This window comes from Oncorhynchus clarkii, chromosome 9, assembly GCF_045791955.1.
Source record: "Oncorhynchus clarkii lewisi isolate Uvic-CL-2024 chromosome 9, UVic_Ocla_1.0, whole genome shotgun sequence".
Classification (NCBI taxonomy): Eukaryota; Metazoa; Chordata; class Actinopteri; order Salmoniformes; family Salmonidae; genus Oncorhynchus; species Oncorhynchus clarkii.
Window position 1 is genome coordinate 29467559 of NC_092155.1, and position 14609 is coordinate 29482167.

The window sequence follows — 14609 nt, forward strand, 5'->3', positions numbered from 1 at the left end:
TATGGATTACAGAGCTAAAGCTAGGGGATCTAACGCCTATCCCTGTTAAGGTACGTCCCAAGGTCAATGTTTTGGCCACCAGAAAATGCCCCTGTGGTGGTAACCCGAGCATTTTAATCGTCCACCACCGCCAGCCAGGCAGATGGACCCTGCCTGGAATGGAGCACCATGGAATCGTCTTGGGTTGAGGGAACAGGGATATTTTTAGTGGAGAGCATGGCTCCTGGAACAGGAATTCAAGATGGCTGCCCATCTGTGCCACACTGACTGCTCACCTACAGTAGCTATCGGCCAACCTTGAAGGAAAAATGCCTGCCTGTGTATGGTATTTGTGCGTGCACATGTGTGTGCTTATGCACGTGTGTGCGTGTGTGATAGAGGTCGACCAATTCATCGGAATGGCCGATTAATTAGGGCCGATTTCAAGTTTTCATAACAATCGGAAATCGGTATTTTTGGGCCCTGATTTGCCGATTTAAAAAATATATATATATTTTTTTATACCTTTATTTAACTAGGCAAGTCAGTTAAGAACACATTCTTATTTTCAATGACGGCCTAGGAACGGTGGGTTAACTGCCTTGTTCAGGGGCAGAACGACAGATTTTCACCTTTTCAGCTCGGGGGATTCAAACTTGCAACCTTACAGCTAACTAGTCCAACGCAATAACGACCTGCCTCTCTCTCATTGCACTCCACAACGAGACTGCCTTTTACGCGAATGCAGTAAGCCAAGGTAAGTTGCTAGCTAGCATTAAACTTATCTTGTAAAAAACAATCAATCATAATCACTAGTTAACTACACATGGTTGATGATATTACTAGATATTATCTAGCGTGTCCTGCGTTGCATATAATCTGACTGAGCATACAAGTATCGAAGTATCTGACTGAGCGGTGGTAGGCAGAAGCAGGCGTGTAAACAGTCATTCAAACAGCACTTTTGTGCGTTTTGCCCGCAGCTCTTCGTTGTGTGTCAAGCATTGCGCTGTTTACGACTTCAAGCCTATCAACTCCAGAGATGAGGCTGGTGTAACTGAAGTGAAATGGCTGGCTAGTTAGCGCACGCTAATTGTCTTTGTGTTGCTGGTTCGAGCCCAGGGAGGAGCGAGGAGAGGCACGGAAGCTATACTACACTGGCAATACTAAAGTGCCTATAAGAACATCCAATAGTCAAAGGTTAATGAAATACAAATGGTATAGAGGGAAATAGTCCTATAATTCCTATAATAACTACAACCTAAAACTTCTTACCTGAGAATATTGAAGACTCATGTTAAAAGGAACCAGCAGTTTACATATGTTCTCATGTTCTGAGCAAGGAACTTAAACGTTAGCTTTCTTACATAGCACATATTGCACTTTTACTTTCTTCACTAACACTTTGTTTTTGCATTATTTAAACCAAATTGAACATGTTTCATTATTTACTTGAGGCTAAATTGATTTTATTGGTATGTATTATATTAAGTTAAAATAAGTGTTCATTCAGTATTGTTGTAATTGTCATTATTACAAATAAAATAAAAAAAATTGTCCGATTAATCGGTATTGGCCTTTTTGGTCCTCCAATAATCGGTATTGGTATTGGTATCGGCGTTGAAAAATCATAATCGGTCGACCTCTCGTGTGTGAGTGGTTGGGTGGGGGGACATAGATGGCATGTCCCCGAGGTCTGTAGTGGTGCATAGCTCAGATTGTTTTCTGGCTGTGACCTTTGGGAGGGCGACACTGTGGGTTTGTGTCTGTCAGCGAGGGAGCAGAGGAGAACAGGGTGATTGATGAGCAGGACATCTGTGCCAGGCTATAGGTCTGGGTGTTATGTGTGTTATGGGATGGGCTCAATAGCTCAGTACAGTGTTTTCTGTTAGCCTAGCCCTTGGAGGTTCTTCAAAGCACATTGTGTTCCTTGTGTGTCAAGAGTGCTCCTTCATACTATTTACCCTGAAATGCTCTAGGCCTAAACTGTACCCATTACAAGAGAAGCCCCCTAGTGGAATCATCTTGGACCCCCCCAAGCCGTATTTATTGTCCAGAAAGTGAATGATACGGGATCCACTAAACAAGTGCGTGCCAGGGGTAGTTTATGCTGGTCCGGCCGAGAGAGAGAGCGAGTGAGAGAGAGAGCGAGGGAGAGAGAGAGAGAGGGAGAGAGAGGGAGAGAGAGAGAGAGAGAGAGAGAGAGAGAGAGAGAGGGGTCAGTGGGCAGACCCCCCATTTCCTCCAATAGAATAGTCTCGGCTGGACTCTTGCTGTGCCACATGGTTTCAATCAACTCAGGCTCTTGAAGTGCCCCAGACCATTTTATGAGGACGCGTGACTTTCCTTCCCCCAAATTCTTGCCTTTATTGGTACAGTAGCAGCCAGTGTTGTAGTTCCAAAGTCTGGTCACAGTTTTGTCCTGTGTCGGATACATTTACATTTTTACTCTGTCTTGACTCGGAGTAAAAAACTCATCATTATCTGCTTCCATTCAGTGAGCGCGTAAAACCGCTTCTTGATGCCAAATATATCATGAACATCTTATCGCCTATTGAAACTTGGGCTTCCTACTAACTCACTATTAGTAAGGGGCGATGGGGGGGAATTGTAACAGTCTTTATATCTATTATAGACATGTTTGCGCAGTGGCGAACCGTGGCTATTGGACCTAGGCTTTCAGTTGGGGGAAAGATAGCAGAAAACCGAGCATACCTTAATGCGCCCAACTGAATCTAACAGGCCTGAGGCTGAGCCGAGCTTTCTGTGCTGCCACTCACACAGAGACACAACCCGCACAGATCGTGCTACCAGCAACAACAACCACACGGCTTACGCTAACCTACTGTACGGTAGCCTCACACCATCACTATCACAACATCCCCAACAGTGACACATCACAGGATGTGCGTGACAGGTTTGTGATGCTGAGAGGACAGCTACCATAATAGCAGCGCAGTCCATGTGGGAGAGTACACTTTCTGTAAAACATACAGGGCCGATAGAACGAGAGAAGTCACACAATGCATGATGTGAACGGATAAGCAGTTCCATTCACTCTGACATAATAAGCCAGTAGGTCCCAATCACAGGAATACAAAAACACAGCCATTAGGCGAAGCGTTTCCAAATCGAAATGCACAGTTATTACTTCCCATTGCAAACAGGTTTTTTTTTTAAAGTTCAGCACACAAAGTAACCGATGACCTAAAGTTCAAATGCGACAGTTTCACACACGTAAAGTTATTTTCAAAGAGATAGCAAGCAACAGCAAGTGGTCTGCAATAAAAAAAACAGTTCCACTCGCCGTGTTTTCGATCATTTGAAACGGATGCTGATCCCTTGAAACGCATCTTCTTGTTCGAAGTTGCTAGTGAAAAAGGGCAAAGCTAACAAATTAGCAACAGCATCCTTTTCGGTAACACCTGCTGCAGCCGCTTCAAACTAGCCTACAACAAAAGCTAGCTAGACCGCGGGAAAACTATTGCTCGCTACTGCACAGTTTCCATATGTTTTTGTTAAAACAGTCCCATCCATTACAAGTCAAAATGTGATTGGTTGATTCCACTGTCACTGCACAATTCTGGCCTAATACATTTCAATGGAAGATGCCTTCTCTCTCGCTTCTGATGGCCTAGCCAATGGCTGACTTAGCTAGAATTATCTCCCTGGAGACTACCAAAGAAAAACCTCTGAGTCTGGTTCTTCTAGTCATGGCCGAGAGGCCCAAGACCTCAAAGGGATAATAAATGGCGTTGAAGGTGTTTTTCACTGTCGTCGGTAGTATTTACCTTGTAAAGAGTACCTACAGGCAACAGACATAACTCTACAGCTTGTAGAGTGCTTAACATGGCTTTGTTTGAGTCCCAAATCTCATTTGGGCCTAAGTAGAGGCTCAACAGGGACATTTCTCAAGTTCTCAATGGTAATGTTGGCAGACAAAGAACAGAGAGGAGAAACTCTTGAATGAATGAATTAATAAATGAATGAATGGAGGGACACTGAAGCTGAAACTGGTTCTCGGGTAAACACTAGTCTAGCAAACGGTGCCCTGCTTAGCACAGGCAGTCTATCTGAATGCCATTGTTTCCCCCTTCTTTTGAACCCCAATTAGGAGTAACCATGGTGTCCAAAACAGAACCGGTTTGACGAGCACGAGAGAGAGAGAGAGAGAGAGAGAGAGAGACAGACACAGAGAGAGAGAGAGAGAGAGAGAGAGAGAGAGAGAGAGAGAGAGAGAGAGAGAGAGAGAGAGACTGTTTGTCTGATCAGTTGTGTCCGTATTGGGATGGGATGATGACTTGCATGGGTGAGTATGTGAGCGCTTTGTGTCATTATAAATGGAGAAGGGTGAGGTGCTGAAAGACGTAAGCTGATGTTGTATACTGTACCACGACTTCGTATGGACTGAAGTTATCAGGGTTGTCTCTGTGTTTGTCACTGTAAGACATAGTTACTTAGGCTAATTGATGGACCAATTATCTGGTCATATCTTTACCACTACTCATACAGTACTTGTCATATATCATAACAGTACATACCATGTGCGGGCCTCCGGGCTGTTTGAAGTTTCGAACATACTTATGTAATGAATGTGTGTATGCAGTGTGTGTGTGTGCCTGCCTGTGTGCGTTTTGCATGAGTCATGAATGCTTTTGTTCACGAGTATGTTTCTACACGTGACATCTCCAAATGCATTTTCTATCTAACCTCTGTGCCGCTCTCCGTTTCTTTCAGTGTTTCATCAGCAGGGTGTCCACAGCCCTCTGGAGCAAGGGGTCAGCAGCAGCAGCTCCATCCCCTGTCAGAACTGTGGCAAGGCCTGCAAGGGAGAGGTGCTGCGCGTGCAGAACAAACACTTCCACATCAAGTGCTTCGTCTGCAAAGGTACGTCGGCCTTGACCCCTAACCTCTTATTATCTAGTCAATACATATTTTTTTGATGCAGACACTCTTATCCAAAATCGACTTAAAGGAGCAATTAAATCAAATCAAATCAAATGTATTTGTCACATACAAATACATTTGATTTTATTTGATTTAATTGCCTTGCCTTGCATAAAGGCACATTGGCAGATGTTTCACCTCGTCGGCTTGGGGATTTCGAACCAGCAACCTTTCAGTTACTGGCCCAATGCTCTCACCAGATACAGATACAAGGACACACAAAGACTGCTGACTAGTTATCATGAGCACAGGCAGTTAGCTACTGGGTTTCCTGCATTCTTATGGGCATTGGTTATAGCAGGTGCAATGTACAGTCATCATGTTTGCTACCGTATCTCACTCACTCACCAGAGCACTACCATAGAAAACAAACAGGCTAGGTTAGATAGGGCAGGTCAAAGCAATCAAAGAACAGAAGGATCAGTGTTTCCAGTTTTGTCTCTTTTAATGTGTGTGTGTGTGTGTGTGTCTATGTGTCTGTGTGTGTGTAGCTAAAGAGTTGGCTGCTGTGATCTCATATTCAGCCCACTCCCCCTTTCTCTCTCAGTCATCTCCATTGCACTCTGTAAGGCCCCAGTCTTTCACTAGGGGCTGGTGTCAGTGTGGTGTTGTTATGAACACAAGCGGGGTTGCTAGGAAACCAGCGGGGTCGGGACAATGTTGGGCACTTCCTTCAGTTTATCACGTTTATTCTTACATCAGTGTGTAACGCCACTGGACACCCTCACCCCCCCCCCCCCCCCCCCCCCCATTCACACTCACATCTAGGAACGAGGGATGAGTAAAAAGGAGAGAGGAAATGAAGAGGAGCTGAAAAATAAAGGCAGGTCTAGACTCTAGTGAGTGACACTGTCTAAAGAGATCATCCTCTCATTTAGGCTTAGGTGGTATCCAGATTGTCATACCTTCATATCGACCTTGTGCCATACCGGGATATTTGGTAATACCGGCACTGAACACAAGGGGCGCTATTTTCAGACTTCACTGAGACATTGTAATCGGAACGTTAGCAATGCTAACAAGGACATGTAAAATCCCATATAGAATGATAACTAGATGCTAATGAAGGTATTGAGATCATTTTATACAGTCTCTGACCTAAACTATTTTCAGGACAGACATCCCAGTTCATTAAGTTATACAAGTAACTCTTAAAAATGCTACTCGCGGTTTGCTGCACGCACATATTAGACAGCAAAGCTCTTGATCCAGTAGGGGAATCTCTGGTGTTACCGGCAAGCTAAACTTCGCTAGATAGCTAACTAGCTACTAAATTAGCAATCCAAATGAACAACTGCAGAGCATTTAACACATTTAAGAGAGTTAACTTAATAGTTATAAGATATCTAGCTGGCAAACATTTAGTTGCGAATTCCATACTCTAAGTAGATCACCTGGTGCACAACAGTGAGTGACTCACAAGGCTCCAGTCTCTTGTCGTGCTTGTAAACAAACAATTATGTGACAGGTGAAGTTAAGAACGCGATATTGTTTATTTCCTAACATATTGCGCAAGTTGACTACAGGTATTTGCTTAAAAAGTCGCGGGCAAATATTCAAATGTATCAAAAAACATCAAAGGAATAGTTTCAACGGTATTGACGGTATTGAAAAACCATCCCGTAGATATTTCAGAATACCCCAGTATATACTGTATACCGCCCAAGCCTACTCTCCATGTTGAAATGTTTATCCCTGGTTTACTGATTCATAGGGGAAGTCTGGTCCGAGGGGAAATGTGCTAAGTGTGAAGATTCTTACACCTGCAATAGTATTGTATTACATTTTCTTTAGCAATTCCTACATTTTCAATATTTCCTCCACTTGATGTTTTTGGTTTATGCCTGAAATACAGTATGTATTCATGTTTTGTTCATTTGTCAGTGTGGTTTCTCATAGGAAATGTATGAGGCTCGTTAATGAAATGTCAGGCATTTAGAGGGCGGTATTAACACCCCTTATAGACTCAACACTGACAGGGAGAGGCACCGAGAGGGTTCGTCCACACCCCAATCCCAATCCCTTAACCACCCCCCAACCCCCTAATGACAAAAAAAAACTAAACTAGAGTGTTTACCGAGACAACACCCAGCTGAACCACCCCCCTTATCAGGAAGCCTTATTTTGCCCTACCCAGAATTCCACTACAGGAATGCAATTTTCCATCTAATTGTTGGATTTATACTGCCAGAATTCTTCATGTATCCTGAGGTATGAGGGTGGGGGCCCGTTTTGACGATAAACTTCCAGATGTTGTGGACTGAGTGTACTCCAGAGCTTGAGGTAGAAGTTACTCTGAAGTCCAGATCTAGGAACAGATTACCCTACCTCTAATCTTAACCTTAACCATTAGAGGGATGAATAAACATCTGACCCTGTATCAGTGGTTGGAGGTAGCTTCAACTTACTCTGGCTCCAGCCACTTTATAGGCTGCAACAGGGCCGTATCAGAAAACCATCAAAGACTCCTCAGGTTGACCTGGAGGAGAATCAACCATATCAAATATATGACCTCCCTGTCTGCTTATCGCTAATTAGAGCTACCGCGGGTGTAAGCCAGGCGGCTAACGGTGCCAGTTCTGAAGGGGAAACCATTAGCGCTTTGCTAGCCAATTATAATTAGCACTATGCTACACAGGGTTAGTCATTTAATGTAACCCCCCCCCCCCCCCCAGTGGCTCTGGTAGTCTGATATCATCAGGGCTAGGAGTGGTAACACAAAATACAGCCTCAGATGTAGCCCTAGGCTGTTTAATCATGTTACTTTTAGCTAGCTAATTCACTTTATGCTAGGAATGCTATCAAGTGTTGCTAGCTTTTGTTGATGCAAGAACTTTATCTGTCACATAGTGTCCTGTTATGTCGGATTTTATGACACCCGATTAATTAGTTAGTTAGTGAATCAGCTATGTCCAAAATGAAAGATACACTGAAACTGTTGTCTGGCAGAACATTGAGGAGATTTTTATCCCTCGCCTGTTTTTGTTCTCATGGAGGATGATAACATCACAAAAGCATTTTCACACAAAGGGGAATTGCCTACTGCCAGCAAAACTGTGGACACCCGATCTTACTATACAAGCTTACAGGCCGGTGAGCATTATGCACATAGACCTATGGAAAAACAGGCAACTGTTAGCGATATCAGCTATCAATTTCATTATTAACCTATCCAAATAGATTCCTTCCTAGAACTATTGGTGTTGGACAGTAAACATACACGAACAACCACATGTTCCGGGGTCTATTTGACAGGGGGGAGGGGGGACGACGACAATGGCAGCTGTTTTAGATATTCTCAATGGGGGTGTTGGCTTTTGGCCTCTCTGTTCTCTTGTTGCTTGACCAGAACCTTCGTAGCTCGGGTGCTTTTTTTGTTGTTGTCACTCAGGGATGGGATAGTGACCTCACCCCACACTCACACATACCACCAACGCCCACCTCTGTCAGACCTTGAAACAGGCCCAGGGTCTAGTGCTTGTTCCGTAGGGGTCCTTCTGGGCCAGGTCTAGATTTGAATGGAATGTACTCAATAGGTATAGTACAGTAAACACAGTCTGTTGGGTAGGGCCCAGAGGTTTTCCTGTTCAGGACAAACTAAGCACCTTGAACATAGGCTACTGTAGACTAAAAAAACGTCAGGTTTTCTCCTGTTCTATGTCAGGGCCTGTGAACGGAGAGAGGAGAAAATCCGATGTACAAACATGATGTAATACGCCGTGGGAACGAATAACAGACACAAACCCACGCTAGCTTGCCTCTCTTACGTGGTCTAAGTAGTCTGCGAGCAGTTTAGCTCCACCGAGTGGGAGCAAAGTCTCACCTTGAAGTGAGTTTCTGTTTCTCATGTCAAAATGATCGACCGTGGGCAAAACAATCGACCATAGACTCTGCACTCCAATCCCCACGTAGCATTTTATTCTGTCAAGGACACACACGCATGTCCACTCATACTACCACCCAGGCACACACTGTAAAATACAAAGGGGCTTTTGCAAGGGACTGCCAGCAAGGTCACATACAGACATATCAGTATACACATTGCACACAGTACATACTGTATATATTTAATAGCAGCAGCATATTGAGGCTGTATGTAGGGTCACTTGGTGTCTTGAAGACTAATCTGGCTTAACCAGATGTCTGGGCTGGCTGTTGTTGTCCATTTTAATTTTCATCTGCAGGATCAGGATAGGGAATTAGATTAGCCACAAATTACATCTAAATGACATGCAATTTCATTAGCATCCTGTGGTCTGGTTCTGTTCAGCTTTCAAAAAGGTAATTTGCACGTGCACACGCACGCACGCACACACACATACACACACACACACACACACACACACACACACACACACACACACACACACACACACACACACACACACACACACACACACACAGAGGCAGTGTTTCTACAGCCCAGACTATTGATAGTTCGATGTTAGCTTTCAAACAGGCCTCTCCAACCAGGGAATTGTATGCACACAGACCCGGTCTGATTCATTTGTTGATGAGCTGCTCAGGCGTGTGTGTCAGTGTGTATTATTTCCACTAAGGAAAGCTGCTGGTTAGGAAACATTATGAAACATGTCAACGGAGCATTTCAAGACAAATCGGAAATCCCTGAATACCTACAGCAGTTCAGGGCACATATTCATAAAGCGTCTTAGAGTAGGACTGTTGATCTATGATCAGTTTTGTCTTTTAGATCATGATGGTGAAGATTATATGGACGGGGTGAGGAACTGATCCTAGATCAGCTTGATGAATACAGGCCCCGATAGATTAAACTAGTTGGATGTGGAAGTACACCTCAAAGTGTCTTCATCCGTTTAATCCTGTATTATTACAACCCAAGAAATGACTCCGTTTTAAGTCGTAAATCTCACCGTGAATGACCTTGAAGAAATGATACGATAGACAGAGAGGTTTCTTATTATTTCTCTCAGCAGGAAATGTATGAATTAGGTGGAGAAAATCACTCTGATTTCACATAGTCTTCAGAGGGGAATCCTCCGAGGAGATATTCTGAGTGCCTTTACTTCGTAAGTAGCTTCCATTTCCATTTTCCCTTCATGCTACATTAGATAACCTTTCACAAATGGGATGTTCTGAGGATAGGGAGTTTTGGGCCTCGCAGACGGGCATTAGTCTATTATATTCTGTATTGTATAATAGTATTGTCAGAATCCTGGTCAATGTAGAATCTTGTTGACCAGCTGGCTATAAACAGGCAGTATAAGGAAGGGTTAAGGTGTGTGTGTGTGTGTGTGTGTGTGTGTGTGTGTGTGTGTGTGTGTGTGTGTGTGTGTGTGTGTGTGTGTGTGTGTGTGTGTGTGTGTGTGTGTGTGTGCGTGTGCGTGTGCGTGTGTGTCTGTGCTAGGACGATAAAAGACAATTCCACAGATAATGGAATTACGCTTTGACTCAGTTTTTTCACGTTAAAAGGTCGATGTCCACGCTCCTGAGGAAATATAATTAGCATAATAATAAAAAACACCATGCAACTCTATGCACGAGGACTACCTTTAACAATTTCCACTGGAAAATGTACAGAAACAGATTTAGTGTTAGAACTATGCAAATGCAAACTTTGGTAATGTTATTTTTTGAGTGTGTGTGTCGGGAGGGATGTTTTTATTCATGTAGGCTACACTGTCCTGGAAAATCATTTTAAATGTGGTCACCTTAGTGTGTGTGTCCGGTTGTGGCTCTGTTTATCCCCAGCTTCCTGTTTTTATTCAGCCACCACGAGTCGAAGGTCATCTATATTAATGCCTCTCTCTTACACAATGCACCCATACCAATAATTCATGAGACATGGGTCTCGGTGTGTGTGTGTGTGTTTATGTATTGTCTACCTCTAAAGCATCATTCAATTTCTGCTTGATGTCAACGCTCTGACTGACTGGGAAACCCTGGCCTAGCGCACTAGTGGGGCTGCAGCACTATGGAGTAGTCGGGTTGAGTTCCCATGTAAAGAAAATACTGCAGTTTACAATAGAACACTACAGTACTGTAGTAAACTGTAGTATACTTTATAATACTCTACTACACACTGTAGTATCCCTCTAACATAAGTAGTACTTACTATAAAATATTGTAGTATACTGTACAGTAAATACTACAGTATTATATGCAAAAAAAAACTATAGTAAATACTACAGTAACGTTTGCAAAAACACTACGGTCTGCAAAAGCACTACACTTTTTCTTAACTATAGTAAATACTACAGTACTTAAATTGCATATACCCTGCCCATTCCCCTCCTCTGTATCAACATTTGTGCCACCCATAAGTGAGAAACACACTTGCCAAGTATAGACCATATATTGGGTGCCCTGCAGGTTATACAAAAGAGCAGGAGCTCATACATATCCATTCAGACCCCAGTTCTTCCTACCTACAGGTTATTAGCTCTTTTAGTATTTCTACAGTAGGTTTCCTCAAAGAGAAAGCCCCCACTTCTATTTCAAAGATAATAAAACAAAAACACTGTAATGAAAATACTACAGTAGTGTCTGCAGAAACACTACAGTATCAAATCAAATGTATTTATTAAGCCCTTCTTACATCAGCTGATATCTCAAAGTGCTGTACAGAAACCCAGGCTAAAACCCCAAACAGCAAGCAACGCAGGTGTAGAAGCACGGTGGCTAGGAAAAACTCCCTAGTAAGGCCAAAACCTAGGAAGAAACCTAGAGAGGAACCAGGCTACGAGGGGTGGCCTCTTCTGGCTGTGCAGGTTGGAGAACATTTTAAAATGTTCATAGATAACCAGCAGGGTCAGATAGTAATAATCACCGTGGTTGTAGAGGGTGCAACATGTATACTACAGCCTGCAAAAAACAATTTAGTGAATACTATAGCATTTATAAAATAGTATTTATTTCATGTGGGATTGGCCTAGCTATGGATCTCAAATAGTTATTGAGACTAAGTTATTGTATTTCTCACTCCAGCAAAGTCAGTAGCTACTTCCTATCCATAAAATTAGGAAACCTAATCTACTGCAACATAATATCACATGGCTTTCTTGTCTCAAGCATTAGGCTACACACCCCTTACCAGCACTCCAGACTCACAGTTCAATAGGTCAGAGGCCTTTGAGTTACACACACACACACACACACACACACACACTACTGGGCATCCAGTTTCCACTAAGCATGCATAATGGAGGTCCCACTGCTTATTTAGCGACTAACACTCGGCTCACACCGAGGCTTGAACCCAGGACCTCACCGAGGCTTGAACCCAGAGCACAACTGACCACCCTCTGGAAGTATCTTACCAGTTGGCGGCACTGAAAAATGTTCAAATTCGGGCAGCGCGAGTAGCGACACTTCAGGCTGAAGAGTAAGTTTCACACATCCCCATGTGCTACAAATGCTCCGTATCGTAAGTCAATGCCCTATACAGACTAATAATACTAACCATGAGCTAACACTTTCTAATGTCTTCGAAAGCCAAGTCAACAAACAGATTACCGACCATTTCGAATCCCACCATACCTACTCCGCTATGCAATCTGGTTTCAGAGCTGGTCATGGGTGCACCTCAGCCACGCTCAAGGTCCTAAATGACATCATAACCGCCATCGATAAGAAACAATACTGTGCAGCTGTATTCATTGACCTGGCCAAGGATTTCGACTCTGTCAATCACCACATCCTCATCGGCAGACTCGATAGCCTTGGTTTCTCAAATGATTGCCTCGCCTGGTTCACCAACTACTTCTCTGATAGAGTTTAGTGTGTCATATCAGAGGGCCTGTTGTCCGGGCCTCCGGCAGTCTCTATGGGGGTGCCACAAGGTTCAATTCTTGGGCCGACTCTCTTCTCTGTATATATCAATGATGTCGCTCTTGCTGCTGGTGAGTCTCTGATCCACCTCTACGCAGATGACACCATTCTGTATACTTCTGGCCCTTCTTTGGACACTGTGTTAACAACCCTCCAGACGAGCTTCAATGCCATACAACTCTCCTTCCGCTCCCTCAAATTGCTCTTAAATACAAGTAAAACTAAATGCATGCTCTTCAACCGATCGCTGCCTGCAACTGCCCGCTCATCCAGCATCACTACTCTAGACGGTTCTGACTTAGAATATGTGGACAACTACAAATACCTAGGTATCTGGCTAGACTGTAAACTCTGCTTCCAGACTCACATCAAACATCTCCAATCCAAAGTTAAATCTAGAATTGGCTTCCTATTTCGCAACAAAGCATCCTTCACTCATGCTGCCAAACATACCCTTGTAAAACTGACCATCCTACCGATCCTCGACTTCGGCGATGTCATTTACAAAATAGCCTCTAATATCCTACTCAATAAATTGAATGCAGTCTATCACAGTGCCATCTGTTTTGTCACCAAAGCCCCATACACTACCCACCATTGTGACCTGTATGCTCTCGTTGGCTGGCCCTCGCTTCATACTCGTCACCAAACCCACTGGCTCCAGGTCATCTACAAGACCCTGCTAGGTAAAGTTCCCCCTTATCTCAGCTCACTGGTCACCATAGCAGCACCCACCTGTAGCATGCGCTCCAGCATGGTCACTCCCAAAACCAATTCTTCCTTTGGCCGCCTCTCCTTCCAGTTCTCAACTGCCAATTACTGGAACGAACTACAAAAATCTCTGAAACTGGAAAAACTTATCTCCCTCACTAGCTTTAAGCACCAGCTGTCAGAGCAGCTCACAGATTACTGCACCTGTACATAGCCCATCTATAATTTAGCCCAAACAACTACCTCTCCCCCTACTGTATTTATTTATTTTGCTCCTTTGCACCCCATTATTTCTATCTCTACTTTGCACATTCTTCCACTGCAAATCTATCATTCCAGTGTTTTACTTGCTATATTGTATTTACTTCGCCACCATGGCCTTTATTTTTGACTTTACCTCCCTTATCTCACCTCATTTGCTCACATTGTATATAGACTTATTTTTCTACTGTATTATGTTTGTTTTACTCCATGTGTAACTCTGTGTTGTTGTATGTGTCGAACTGCTTTGCTTTATCTTGGCCAGGTCACAATTGTAAATGAGAACCTGTTCTCAACTTGCCAACCTGGTTAAATAAAGGTGGGAAAAAACAAACAAACAAAAAAAAACACATGCGGTTGACTGTGACATGTTTGTGATGGATTTGATCTCAGAACGATGACGTCTCTTCTTTAGGGAGTCATTGAAAGTCTTTGTGTTGGGCCTAAATAGCTCACTCCTACTGTGTGTTTCATCCACTTGCCATTTGTGAGAAGGCTCTTTGATTAAACATGGTAGCCTATGCTTGAAAACAGGCTATTGTTCATTTGACAGCCTTATTGTGCGTACGGGGATAAAGCACATCCTAACAACACTTGATTTGATTGGATCTGATTCCATAAGTGCAGCAGCAGGCAGGGGAGCTGCTTTGACACATTCAAAATGAACAAAGGATACGAGATAAATGAAGGAAAGCTCAACCATTTCCGTTAGTGGAGAGGAGAGGAGCGTACAGGCCACACCCTCTCTCTGCTCTGTACTGAACTTTGGGGATTATGTGATGGTAAACTGGGTTAACCCGTTGCATAATCCACTCCGCTCAACACACCCTGAGAAGAACTGAAGCATTTAGAACAGTCTGATTGAAGATAGTGCATCGTCATCATTTAGACACTGATTTGTA

General features: G+C 43.5%; 1 protein-coding gene and 1 non-coding gene across 5 annotated transcripts in view; both read left to right on the forward strand.

Annotated features, from left to right (window-relative positions):
- The window catches only part of LOC139416194 (actin-binding LIM protein 2-like), a 110544-nt gene that overhangs the window by 40214 nt on the left and 55721 nt on the right, over positions 1 to 14609 (forward strand). For all 4 annotated transcript variants that reach the window (XM_071164576.1, XM_071164575.1, XM_071164577.1 and 1 more), the window contains exon 2: positions 4717 to 4866. In XM_071164576.1, coding sequence (XP_071020677.1) covers positions 4717 to 4866 — 150 coding nt within the window. The remainder of the gene's footprint in view (positions 1 to 4716; positions 4867 to 14609) is intronic.
- On the forward strand, positions 11338 to 11393 carry LOC139417661 (U7 small nuclear RNA). The gene has a single exon (XR_011635209.1). It is a non-coding gene; the product is annotated as a U7 small nuclear RNA (small nuclear RNA).